Here is a 12910-nt window from a genome sequence, read left to right on the forward strand (position 1 = left end):
GGTGCTGTTTTCCCAGACAGAAATATGAGCTTACAGGCCAGTGCTGTTCAATACTGAGCCGTTTTCTTCCTGCTTAACTCATTTTTCATCTCTAACCTGATGCTTCCCACACTACTCTCACTAAACAAATGGTTTCCTTTGTCATTATTAAAGGACAGCTGAAAAGTCTCTCCAGCTCCGTGCAGTCAGACTAAAGCCAGCCAGTGCAAGAGACACAGAGAGCAAAAATGCACAAGGGTCACGTTTCATCGCAATCTCAAAACAAGACAACTTAAGTGGCCTAACAAGGATTAAAAACGGACAAATATCTGAAACATCAAACGCTGGCATTGCATGCTATCACTCATATCTCATATCCTGTGGTGGGACTGACATTTACACCCTGGGCCTGAGAAACTAAAGCCTCATTATCTAAACTCCCTGCCAAGCAGATGCCTCATTTAGCTCATGTGACTGTGTTTTCTCTCTTTCTTTTTTTCTGACTATATGTAGACACAATGAATTAGCACAAAACCAAAATCTTACATGGACGGACAGTCTGCACACGGCAAGCTTAGCTTCTCCGCCCAGAGGTTGCCTCACCAATTCTCGGCACTTGTTGAGGATTAGTGCTGTCCGAATAACGTCAATAGCATGAGAAATTTATCTCCCATGGCATTGCATTTGAAACAAGCGGCCTGCTCGGATAAATCTGACATTCCTGAGTTTCATCACTCAGAAGCGGAACTAAGCCACACAGCTTACAGTAAAATGAAATATGTTCTTACATATCTGAGAAACAAACTCTTGGCTCTGGCCCAGAAGCCAATATTTTGCTTCAAATGCATATTTTGACCTGTCGCATCTGTCACTCACATGTTTATGGACACACTGACAGGAAGCTCGGGAAGCCCCTGCCAAAGCAACTGTGACACACATGCATATTCAAGGCCATAATACTACAGCATCGAGTGAGAATGCATTACAAATGGTCTTCATTATGTGATGTGATTCAATGAGGATACACTGGAATGTAATAATAGGATTACAATAAGACACATGCTTTCTAAAGCTTTCACAGTTTGTGCTTTTTCATGACAGATTTAGAACTGTTATGGCTAATTCTGCTTATGTTATAAAGTAGAAATATTTGACAATTTCCTCACGCTTCATGCTTATCATCCATTATCTCACAGAGACCATCTACTGAGCAGTACATCCACACAATCCTCCTCTCGCTCTCTCTGTTATTTTTTTCACCTGTTTCCCTCTCAGGGCTTCTCGCTCCTCATTTCTCTCACAGACTCACTTTCCACTGAACGGCTCCATCAGTTCCCCCCTCCCTCCTCTTCTCCCTCCCACCTTACCTCCTCCTCTCACTGTCACTGCGCCTCTCAAACTGAGGTGGGTCATTTTTACACTCTCTCCCGCCTCTCCTTGTACTCTTCACTCTCAGGACGTGATGAGGTTAACAGCACTGTGCGTATGTGGGACCTTGCTGGCCTTCTCGAGCCTCTCTTGGACCACAGTGGACTCTGATGAAGGAGACCTCCTCGGGGATAATGGATTTGGGCCTTGCGCTGCAACTCTGAGACCTGAGGGGCTGTGCAGACAGGGGCAGGATGAGAGCACGTGTCCCTACCTATTCAGCCTGCCGCCGCTGACTGTCCATTTGCCAAAGCAGCTTGGAGAGCTGGAAAAGATCATGAAGGATCTGCAGAAGCTGAAGGACAATGTGGATCAACTGAGGAAGATATGTGCAGATTGTAAAGTAAGCCAAACCGAGAAAGCGTGTGGAAGGCAAAGAGAAAGAGAGCATGAAAAGCTGAATGAGGGTACAGATAGACGTAAGGATGAGAGGAGCTGCTTGAATGAGAGAAATCCAGACAGACTAAAAGATTTCAGCCAGGGGCATCGGACAGACAGGGTTAAAGCAGAAAAGATGATGGAAGGAGATGGTGATACTGAGTCTGAAAAAAGAACTATTTTGGAAGAGAAAGAGAGAAACAAATGGGAAGCAGAAAGAGAGAGCGATAAAGGGGTCGTAAAAGAAAATGAGAACGAAAAAACCCTAAAAGAAGTGGCAGAAAAAGATGGAAAAACTCAGATGGAGGGGGCAAAAGGGAAAGACAAATTGGGGCAGGCAAAGGTGCCAGCTGCTGGTGGATATGAGAGGATGGTGGATATGGACAGAAAAAAGGCTGTTGAAAAAAATAACAGGGAGAGAGAGGCAGAAAAAAATAAAGTAAAAGATGGAAATGGGAATTCAAAGGGAGATCGAGAGGATATGTTGGAGAATGGAAAAGAAAAGAAGATTACAAGTAATATAAAAAATAAGGCAAAAACAGAAGAAAGTGACCATCGCGTGTGGCGAGATGAAACAAAGGAAACAGACAGAAAGACACGAACTGAAGAAGACAGGGGTAGTGATGGAATAAAGATGTCCGAGGACCATGATGAGCATACAAATAAGGAGCGAGAGCAGCGAGGGGAGGAGAGGAAAAAGGAAATGGAAAAGGGTATAAAAGTGGAGCGAAATAATGAGAGACCAAAACAGACTGAAAGCATCGGGCGAGCAGAAAAAGAGAAGACTATAAAAGAGGGGGAGCTGGAGGAGGAGAAAGACAGGGAGACAGGGAAGGAGATCAAAACAGAAGGAGAAAAAAGAGTCCAGAGTGTTCAGAGAGACAGTGATGGAGAATTAGCATCCAGCAAAGCAACTGAGAGGACAGACTTTGTTTCAATCAGCCCGACTCCTCATTCCACCATCAGTCCCTCTCTGAGGCATGACTCCATGGACTCAAACGAAGCTGTTACCTTTACATCAGCTCTTCCAGCTCCTCCTTTGTCCAGCTCGACTTCATATTTGATCACAGGTGTCAATCAAGGGATGACAACAACTGCTCACGGACTACAAGCCCAAAGCACAGGCCTTGAATCTGCTGGCCCTCATCCAGAGGCAGGCTTTAGGACCACAAGTAGGCCAACAACAGCAGCCACAATAAACACACTGGGTGGCCCCCGACAGAAGGTAACCAGCACCACAACTAGGTCCACCTCTCCAACCAGTGCAGGATCTGGGGCAGGCCTCCAGGGGAGTGTTAGCTCAACTATGGCAACTACGACCACCACGACTCCTCATCAGAATTTAAACACAACTACATTTGCAGGACTCATTGACCGCAGCCGTTGGACCGCTAAAAGGAACATCAGCTCAAACACTAATGGTCTACCAGGCCGAGGACCAAAGCCTGGTGAAAAGCATAAACCTGCAATTAAGCCTGAAGCAGACCGAAAGCTTAAAAATCCAAAGAATGACCATAAACCTGATCGAGCTCCTTTGCCTGACAAAAAAACAAAACATGATCAAAAGCAGAAGCCTTCTCACCAAAAACCTTCAACCGACCAAAAATTTAAACCTGGCAGAGATACTAAACCAGTTCAAATTCCAAAACAAGATCAAAGACCTCTAACTGATAATTTACCAACTGATCCAAATCAGAAAAACATTCAAATACCGAAACATGACCAAGAACATACAACTGACAGAAACCAATTACCTATTCAAAAGCCAAAATCTCATCAAAAGTCTACAGTTCCTGTCCAGAAACCAACATCTCATCAAAGACCTCAAACTATAAGCACAACTGGTTCTGACAGAGACCCTCTTACTGACCAGGAGCCTGAAACTGTTGAAGACCCAATTATTAATCAGCACTCAAAACCTGAGAAAAAGACGACTGATCCTCTCAAAACCGACAAGCCTGACCAAAAGCCAAAGCCTCCCAAAAAGCCGAAAAGTGAAGAAAAAACAAAACCTGATCAAAGTTCTACAATAAATCTATATGTCACCCCTGTTCAAATCCCTGAACGCGAAAGAAGTGAAACAACTAGCCTCATCCCAAAACCAAACCAAAAGCCTGCAACAGAATTGATGGAAAATACTGATGAAACTCCTTCGTTCGAGCCTAAATCTGTCCAAGACTCATCACCAGGACAAAACCTCATCCCTGATCGTGCCCTGATCAAACCCCCTGATCAAAAGCCTAAACCCAGCCAGACAATCCCTCAACTAAACCAAAAGCCGAAACCTGACCAAACACCTAAACTTAACCAAAAACACCCACATCTCGGAACAGGACAAAAGACTAAACCAAAGGTGAAGCCTAAACCTGACCAAACACCACGAACCAATCAAGGGCTTAAAACACCTCGCAATGACCAAATGTCTAATCTAAACCCCAAATCTGTGCCTGAAGAAATCCCTGAAGCAGAATCCAACAAAACATCCACATCGATGCCTCTCCCCAGACACAGGCCACCAACCAGACCTACAGTCAAGCCAGGAGCAACATCTGTTCAAAGGCCAAAACCATCAGTGCAACTAAAGCCAAGTCCAAAGACCAAAACAGATTTACATCCTCCTCAAGTCAGCAAGACTGCTTCAGACAGCATCCAAAACTCTCAGACTGACATGCCACCTGCATCTGGCCCTGTAAAACAGACTGCTGACGTGACTCATTCCCAAGGGGACACAGAGTTCAGTCCCAGCAAGATGAAAACTATCACTCTGGGGCCAAAGACCTCCAACAACCTGGAAACAGGACCCTTCTCTCGCCCTCACACTCCTCCTGAAGGCTTCACAGTGAGTCCAGACAGCAGGATTATGTCTGATCTGAGGCCACAAACAGCCGGTCAACCACCATCGATCCCAATGACAACAAGACCAAACAAAATCATGCGTGTAATCCTCCCAGGCGTTATCCCGAGTACCAGTCCAGGATCCACAAAGCCAAAACAAGCTTCTAAAGCTGACTCCAGGTTACAAGAAAAGGTACTTCACAATGTGGAGGAAACAGCTCCCAGACAAACACCAGATCCAGATGAAATGATAATTGCAGTCCCTTCCTCCAGTGCCCAAACCACCTCCACCACCAGCCCTGACCTCAGGTCAACAGCCCCTGCCACCTCACCCCCTGAACCCCTGTCTACCGAAGCCTCCACTCCCAGTGCACGTGAGCTGCGAGTGAAAATCCAGCAGGTGGCTGCTTTCTTCAATAACAGCCGGAGTCCAACAGCCGGAAGACCAACGGACAGGCGTCCAGCAGAGCACCCGGAGGACAACCAGGGAGGCAGCAAACTGCCAACGATGATACCATCTAAAGGCAAGAAATGTTATTATTAAAACTATCACAGTGCTTGATTAAGTTTTGTCCACTGATTTACACACAGTAGGAAGCTTTTTACAGGCATTACAACAGTGTGATGGTGTAAAGAAATGTTGTAACATTCAGTGCGCAAAAACAAAAATACAAATTGAGCTCATAAAGGAAAGAGAGAAGGCATATGAAACGACCACGCTCCTAAAAATCTATTATTGTTTGTTAACATTACATCACAATAATTAGGCAGAGAGAAAATTGTTGAGGAACTGTTGTGCATTAGTGTTTGAGTGCTTATAATTGTATTAGTCACTCAAAAAAGCAAATTGGTATGACCTAAGTTGAAAGGATTTTAAGTAAAGGGACCACAGGGCAAGCACTAATGATCATCATAGAAAAACAGGACAACATAATCATGTGGTCTGAGCAGGAATTTGCATATGTGTGCAAAATGTGTGTGCGTGTGTGTCGTGATACAGGATAAAACCACAACTATGTGTAGACTAACAGCTTTAAAACATCCTTCAGCGGAGCGTGGCTTACAGTACGTGAATAATTTGGCACCAGGTCAGCCTGATGGATTCTTCAGTTCAGCACTTCAGATACTGTTCAGATAGTGCAGATGAAGCTAACACCCACCAGCCTACTTAACACACAGTAACAGGTGAAGAACAACGACTGTCCCATTAGTTCATGGGTTCAGACTGTGTATTTGTATTGTATTAAGCAAAAGGAAAAGACAGTAAAAACAGTAGTCATTTTATAGTCTCAGATTTTTAAATCTGGGCTTACTTTCATCTCTCAGATGCAGCTTTGCCTTAAATGCTACGCAGTTGTGTGTCTCTACTCTGGAGGTCCACACTGAAAGGCTTCAAAGACACTAAATCTTTTATGGTGGAAAAGTAGTTTTGCGCTGTTGCACTTGTGACCTCATTTCACGGCTGCATCCCAGCTGCAAGATGAACATTTCACCTGTAAGATATGAGCAACAGCAGGACTTTGGTTAGATCACTCATAAATGAAGAATAGCACGTTTTGACAGATTTTGAGGAAAAAGGCGATCATTGTTCTTCCTAATCTCAATTCTCCTTATGTGCAGAGACCACAGCGAGGAGAGACTGCTCCGACTACCTGCTCAGGGGGGAGACGAGGAGCGGGGTGTACCTGGTGACCCCTGACCTCCGCAGCAGAAGCTTCCCGGTTTTCTGCGACATGGAGCTGGATGGAGGAGGATGGACGGTCGTGCAGCGCCGACAGGACGGCAGCGTGAGCTTCAACCGCACCTGGGCCGAGTACCGATCAGGCTTCGGGCAGCTGGACGGAGGGGAGTTCTGGCTGGGCAACAATATGATCCACCTGCTGACCCGGGACAGGGACATGGTGCTGCGGGTGGAGCTGGAGGACTTTGACGGGGTGATGGAGCATGCAGAGTACGAGCAGTTCAGGGTGGCAAGCGAACGGATGCGCTACAGGCTGACCGTAGGCGGGTACTCGGGTACTGCAGGTGATGCTCTGCGCTTCAGCAAAAGTTATGATCACAACAACAGGGCGTTCACCACTCCGGACAGAGACCACGACCGCTACCCATCCGGGAACTGCGGGGCCTACTACAGCTCCGGCTGGTGGTTTGATGCCTGCATGGCTGCAAACCTCAACGGGAGATACTATGTGAGGAAGTACAAGGGGGTCCGGGATGGGATTTTCTGGGGGACGTGGCATAATATATCCACAGAGTATTACCCCACCAATGACAGACAGTCATTCAAAATGGTCAGGATGCTGATCAGACCAAAGGGCTTTACACCATGAGCTGTTACCTTCTGCAAGGGCATGTTGGAAAAGAAAGGGTCAAACTACTAACTGCAACCATAAGCTCCTAAGATGCTCTTCACAGTTAAATAAAACCCAGTATACTATCCACACAGTTATTGTACACTATTAACGCAATGCTGCCGCCTTGTGGTGTTTGATTCTGCAATAATGACTTGTTTACAGGATACTATGACAATAGCTGAGGATGTACATAGTTACAAAGATTACTGTAGTCCCAATTACATAGTATCTGTTTTAGAACCTTAATATGCCGATAAGTTTTTATGAGGTTGTAATTTGCTTAATGACGAGAGAGAGGGGATCCTCTTGTGAAGAATTATTTTTCTGTTAAGTCTGAATCTGACGAGTATGTAGCAAGAGAGACTGATTGTTTCATTATTATTATTATTATTATTATTATTATTATTATTATTATTATTATTATTATTATTATTATGACAGCACTGGAAAGCCAGTTGATGGTTAGTTGAGGCTGTTTGAAATGTTTTATAATTGGGATTGTTTTGTTAACAAAATAAACAAATGAATATCAAGATTTTCGCATTTGTTTATTCTTTGTGTTGAAATTTTCTGCAAACTAAAGTGCAAAATGAACAATAAATTCAATAGCAAATATGGTTACATCAACATTGTCAACAAAGGAGCGTCCTTGGATTCCTCTGAGACATGCGACTTATCAGATTTACATGACTTAATGTTTAACTCTGATGCGGTAGACATTAGACATTTAGACAGCAGCAGACGGTTCAAGGCTCACCTTCCCGACAGCCTTTGCGGAGAGGGCGACGTCTCTTTCAACTTGCTCACGTAGGCCTACTGATTGGACAAGACCAAAACAGGGGCGGTACTAAGTTTACACAAGCTTGTACATCCGGTTTGTGAAGTTTATTAGAATGACGTAGATTCAGACCGGAAGTAAAATATTTTGCCTTCGACATAAAAGACAAAAATAATAAGAAGACTAAAAACAAACAATCCAGGGTAAAAGTGGACTTCTGCTGAGGAATCTTTAGGCTATTTCAATGTAAACTAGTGAAAGCGAGAGCACTCCTCAGTGCTTGCAATGTTTAGTGTGAAAGTCCAATCAGGCACTGCACTGAGGCCAAAGAACTACAGGGTCCCTAAAACCTCCAGGCTTGATGAGTGGCAATTTGACTGAATATTAGTTTGAGGAAATGCATCACTTAAACACAATGTCAGATAACATGAGGGGGGCTCCTGTGCTGAAATGGATCAGTGTGTAAAAATGTAGTCTTTCAAACTGAAAATGTCTTCATCGCAGAGAGCAAATTGAACCATAGAGGACTATAATGAAAATATATATTGAAAACCTAAATAATTTAATGTAACTATACAATAACAGATGACTAAAATAATAATAATAATAAAAAAGAAATGTTTACATTTCCTATAAATCCTGCGTAAATACTTCAGCATTTTCCTCTAACTTCAACTCGTGACATTATTAGTGTGCCTCATTTTTTGTTGATTTTGAATGTCCTTCTGTGTTTTGTCTTGTAATATTTTCCCTACCTTATCACAATTTCCTATTTAAAAAATTTTTTCATTACGACTGGCACAGACTGCCTACAGGAGCTGTGAACCGCCGTGGAACCCTGTAGATGATCTTTTAATCTGAAAATTCATACCGGAAGTACAAGCCATGCGCTAACAATACGATACCGTATTGACAGCGCTGAGACGGCCATGCTGAATCAATGGCAGCTATGTTCAGTAGTCAGTGCTGTTAATTTGCTGTAATAGAACTGTTTTACCGGAAGGTAACAGAGATGTTTTGGGGCACAGCAGGTCCGCGGGGATGTGTCGGACTTCTCCGCTGCTGGTCCCTCACTGTCCGCCCCAGGCCACTAACAGCCCTTCAGTGTCCTCTCCATACTTCGCGGTCCTTCTCCACCTCAGCCCCCTCCAGGTGTCCGACAGATGAGGAGGTAAAGCAGCCTCTGAAGCAGTGGGCTCTGGAGGTGAGCCCCTTCAGCACGGTACGGGCACAGCTGGGCTGCAGCATCTCCGTCCGCCCGCTGGACGTGCACGCCTTCCCGGAAAGTGACCGAGCCTTCATCACAGTCCACGGAACAGACACCGAGCGGGAGGTCGGTCTGGATCATTTACGGGTCCACTACGACGACCAGGACAAAGAGCTGCTCATCTCAGCAGGGAAGGTTCACAGCAGCGTGACCATTGATCTGGCTGCACCTATAAAGAGTAGTGAGTGTGTGAAACGATGAAGCAGTTATAGATAAAAAGTACTAATGTTTACACAACATCCAGGGACAATGTTGGATGTCAACAATATGGTCTATCTGATCATGTCCTAATGGAGCTTTAAAATGCCATCAGATTTTTGGCATGATGCTGTCTTGTGTCCTTGGATGTAGCCCTAACATTTTCTGTTTTTGTCAGATCTCTTCATCACCACTCACGGAAAAGGCAGTGTGCAAGTGAGGAAAATGGAGTGTGATATCTGCAAGGTGCAGACAGAGAGGGGCAACTGTTTGCTGCACTCTGTCAAGGTAGATGACAATCTAAACATGCTTTTTGCAGATAAAAACAAGTGGAGATGCTCTGGTGTGTTTGCATATTGCTGCATGTCACTGGTGGAGTTCACCAATGACATGCAGCACCAATGAGTAATGAAACAACCCGCTAGACTGTTGTTGTAGAGTAGTACATGTGACTCATCAAACCTTTGTTTTTTGTATCTCAGGGTCACCAGGTTGAGGTCAAGTCCCATGGAGGGCGTGTTACAGGTGCGGGAACTATCCATGGGAATGTGGACATCAACACATGTGGAGACAGTGTAAGGACAGTTTTACACTTACACTCAGCAGCCATTAGAGGGCAGCAGCAGCTTGAATACAGGCTTTATCTAAACGCGTTTACGGCATCGATGTTTATGTTGACAGCTTTGATTGGGAGACAAGTGAAACCATACATCACCTGACTACAGTCCTGTGCAGTGATTAGTTGTGTGTTTGCAGGCAGTGGATGTCAAGAAGCTCCAGGGCACCAGAATGAATGTTTCAACAGAACATGGCTCCCTGAAGGTCAAAGCCATCTATGCTGAGTCCAGCTGCGTCTCCTCTTGTTCTGGCAAAGTAGAGCTGGGGCACGTGCACGGTGAGCAATCAGCAGCATCTATTCCTCATCTGTACTAAAGCATCTGTGTGCATATGTAGAGTGGAGAAAAAGTTCAGTGTTATATTCAAGTCATTTCAGCTTAACGTGTGGACAGAAAGAGGGTGAAATTAAACCACCAACCATATGATTGACTGGTAACTTGCATTTATAGATATTTTATTGATCTACAACCTGCAGCCACTAGGTCCTAAAGTCTAAAAATGTCTACTTCCCACAAGCCATTGCAGGGCTCAACACTAACTTTTAAAAGTTGTTGCCAGGCTCGGAAACAAGTGTTATCAGTTAACTTGTCCGCCTTCAATTCCTGCTATACAGAATACCAGAAGTGCAGCTGTTGTCGTGTTCATCACAGATCCCTCAGAACTGAATCCAGCTAACTCGAATGGGTGTGTCAGCACTTCTAGCCTCTGCCTTATTATGTCTTCATGGCTCGTGTTGCTTCAAGCTCGTTTCACCCCTTCGGCTCTGTTGAATGTGCTGCTTTGAGCTACTGAACTTGATGTGTGACGTATCGAGGTGTATGTTGTACAAGCTGTGCAGTATGATTTTCCATCCAGCTCAAAGATGGAGGGATACTTTGCCTCCCAAGACTTCACAAATTTCCTTTTTGTTTTTCATTCAGGTTCATCTGGTTGTCATCAGTTGAATCCATCCACACATTAGCTTGTGATGTTGACTCATTGGTCAAACTTTTCACCCCAAAGTCAAACAACTTGCTTTGATTCGCTATTGTCTATAAAACAGATGCCTGTGTGCACACATGCAAACAAATGTTGTAAATGTGTTCAGTTTGCGGAGCTCGTTTTACTGTCTGCTGGCCCTATTTTTCACATTAAAAAGTTTATTATTGTACCAAAGACCAAGAATTGTTTGCCAGTTTTTTTTAAATAGTTACCAGTAGCAACCTGGCAACCATTACTGCTGAGCCCTGCATTCTGGCACACAGCTGCATTATGTTATAAACCTGGTTGGTAAAGCAGGTATGTCAGGCTTTGGTATGTCAGGAATCCTGGACTCTGATCCAAACAGAGTCTTTTTAAGTGTAATGCGGTTGCAGTTTATCACAAATTCTGTACATTTTGTTTGTTTTGGGGAAGCTATGAGGAGGATTAGTTGGTAAAAGACTGAATTCTTGGAAGTAGAGATTGGAGCACAAAGACAAACAGCACTGTGTGAAGAAACGCGTCACTCACTTAGAATTTTAATTTCTTCCTGATACAGACGAGCCTCTCATCACAGACTACATGGAAATGATTATCTTGTTAACTTTGGTGATGCAGGTTTATGATGCGTACAATCTGGGACGGAGGCTTTTCCACATAGCAGTAACTGAAATTAATCTGACAGCTAGTAAAATTGATGAGACCTGACCCTGTGCTTTCATTGATTGAAAGGTAACGCCACTGTGGAGAATGTGTCTGGAGATACAGTTATTGGTAAGCAAGCTGACTCTCCGATTGCACAATGAACCACGTATGGCTTCTATCAGCGGCCGGTAAAAGCAACCTGAGGCTTTCTTTGCTTTTGCAGATGGTTCAAATAGCTTCCTGAAGATTTCCTCTCACAGTGGGAGCATTGACGTCTATGTGGGAGACGGCGGCAGCGCTGAGCTCCACAGTCAGGAGGGTAAGCGCACAGTATGAAGAACATTCCCCTCATGAACCGCGGGTTTCCTTCCCGCTCTGTTGAGTCATATTCCTCTTTGTTTTTCCCTCATTCTTCTGTGGACGTAGGAGCAGTGTGTGTGCGCATCCCCTCCTCGTTGAAAGCAGGGGTGGAGCTTCGTGGAGCGTCGGTGGATGTCAGCCCAGAGGTTGTTCTGCATGGAGTAGAAAACAACACGACTGAAGGCCAAACCGCAGTTGCTGGTAAGCTGTTATTTTTCATTACATCACACCTTATGGCACAGTCAATTAACTGAACCCTCCAACAAGTAAATCCACACAGAACGTTCTGTTTCCTTTGCATACATCTGTGTTTCTCTCAGGCTATGTCAATGGAGAGCCTCCAGTGGACCAGTGGGTTAAAGCTCAGGCAGACAGAGGCCCTGTCAGACTGAAGACACAGAGCTGGTTTGAGTCCCTGAAGCTGGGGAGCTGATCTATGAGTGACAGAATATAACTTCATAATGCTGCACTGCTGCTCGGTGGCTTCACACTTCCAGACAGAGCCATATATTTACTGATGATCCTCAGGACTGGATGTACCTTTGCCTCACTGAAGTCTTTAAAAGTCTGTGCTCAGGATATACTGTACTTTCAATAAGGACGTCATGTGGCATATATAGTATTTAAAAATACTCTGTATGTGTTTGGAAAGCGTGCTGCGTAAGTGCACACCAGTGTTGGTTTGTGCTGAACTGTCAGTGGCTTTGAATGTTAATTAGAAAGTGTGTGCTTGCTTGTATTTTTGTATGTTTATTGTAAATTATCGCATGTTTAACAATTAATTGTGTCAAACTGTGACAAAAGCATGGAAAGTGTTTTTTTTTTTTTCGTCAGGAGGCAGGTTCAGTCAGACACCGTCAGCTCTGCCTCTGCGCTGTCAGATTCACTGACACTTACAGATGACAGAATCTGACTGGTGCTGACCGAGCTCTAATTAATGAAAGCTAAGAATTAAGACATTTTTATCTAACTACTAACTCACAATACATTTTCTACAGTCCTCTTTGTATGTTCTAAAAGAGCATTTGCCCAAATGAGCTGCAAATCTGTACAGGAAGTGAACTTGTTTCCAATAATGAGTTTCAGTCTCAGGTGAAAGTGAGTCAGTGT

General features: G+C 44.3%; 2 protein-coding genes across 2 annotated transcripts; both read left to right on the forward strand.

Moving 5' to 3' along the window:
- Positions 1 to 1424: 1424 nt before the first annotated feature.
- LOC143322145 (uncharacterized) lies at positions 1425 to 7455 on the forward strand. The gene is made up of 2 exons (XM_076733100.1): positions 1425 to 5144; positions 6241 to 7455. The coding sequence occupies exons 1-2, from the start codon at positions 1442 to 1444 to the stop codon at positions 6948 to 6950; spliced, it is 4413 nt and encodes a 1470-aa protein (XP_076589215.1). The 5' UTR covers positions 1425 to 1441; the 3' UTR covers positions 6951 to 7455.
- A 1195-nt stretch (positions 7456 to 8650) lies between these two features.
- fam185a (family with sequence similarity 185 member A) lies at positions 8651 to 12897 on the forward strand. The gene is made up of 8 exons (XM_076733104.1): positions 8651 to 9200; positions 9396 to 9505; positions 9700 to 9792; positions 9974 to 10112; positions 11528 to 11569; positions 11664 to 11759; positions 11867 to 12001; positions 12121 to 12897. Exons 1-8 carry the CDS (start codon positions 8765 to 8767, stop codon positions 12231 to 12233), a joined length of 1164 nt encoding a protein of 387 aa, XP_076589219.1. The 5' UTR covers positions 8651 to 8764; the 3' UTR covers positions 12234 to 12897.
- The last annotated feature ends 13 nt before the right edge of the window (positions 12898 to 12910 follow it).

The sequence above is a fragment of the Chaetodon auriga genome, chromosome 6 (genome assembly GCF_051107435.1).
Source record: "Chaetodon auriga isolate fChaAug3 chromosome 6, fChaAug3.hap1, whole genome shotgun sequence".
In the NCBI taxonomy this organism is placed as follows: domain Eukaryota; kingdom Metazoa; phylum Chordata; class Actinopteri; order Chaetodontiformes; family Chaetodontidae; genus Chaetodon; species Chaetodon auriga.

Excerpts from the sequence above, each read along its gene's own strand:
- fam185a (XM_076733104.1), top strand. The coding sequence starts at position 8,765 with ATGTTTTGGGGCACAGCAGGTCCGCGGGGATGTGTCGGACTTCTCCGC. Across the intron at positions 9,793-9,973 it reads TCAACACATGTGGAGACAGT|GCAGTGGATGTCAAGAAGCT; the intron begins GTAAGGACAGTT and ends GTGTGTTTGCAG. Across the intron at positions 11,760-11,866 it reads TGAGCTCCACAGTCAGGAGG|GAGCAGTGTGTGTGCGCATC; the intron begins GTAAGCGCACAG and ends CTGTGGACGTAG.
- LOC143322145 (XM_076733100.1), top strand. The coding sequence starts at position 1,442 with ATGAGGTTAACAGCACTGTGCGTATGTGGGACCTTGCTGGCCTTCTCG. Across the intron at positions 5,145-6,240 it reads AACGATGATACCATCTAAAG|AGACCACAGCGAGGAGAGAC; the intron begins GCAAGAAATGTT and ends CCTTATGTGCAG.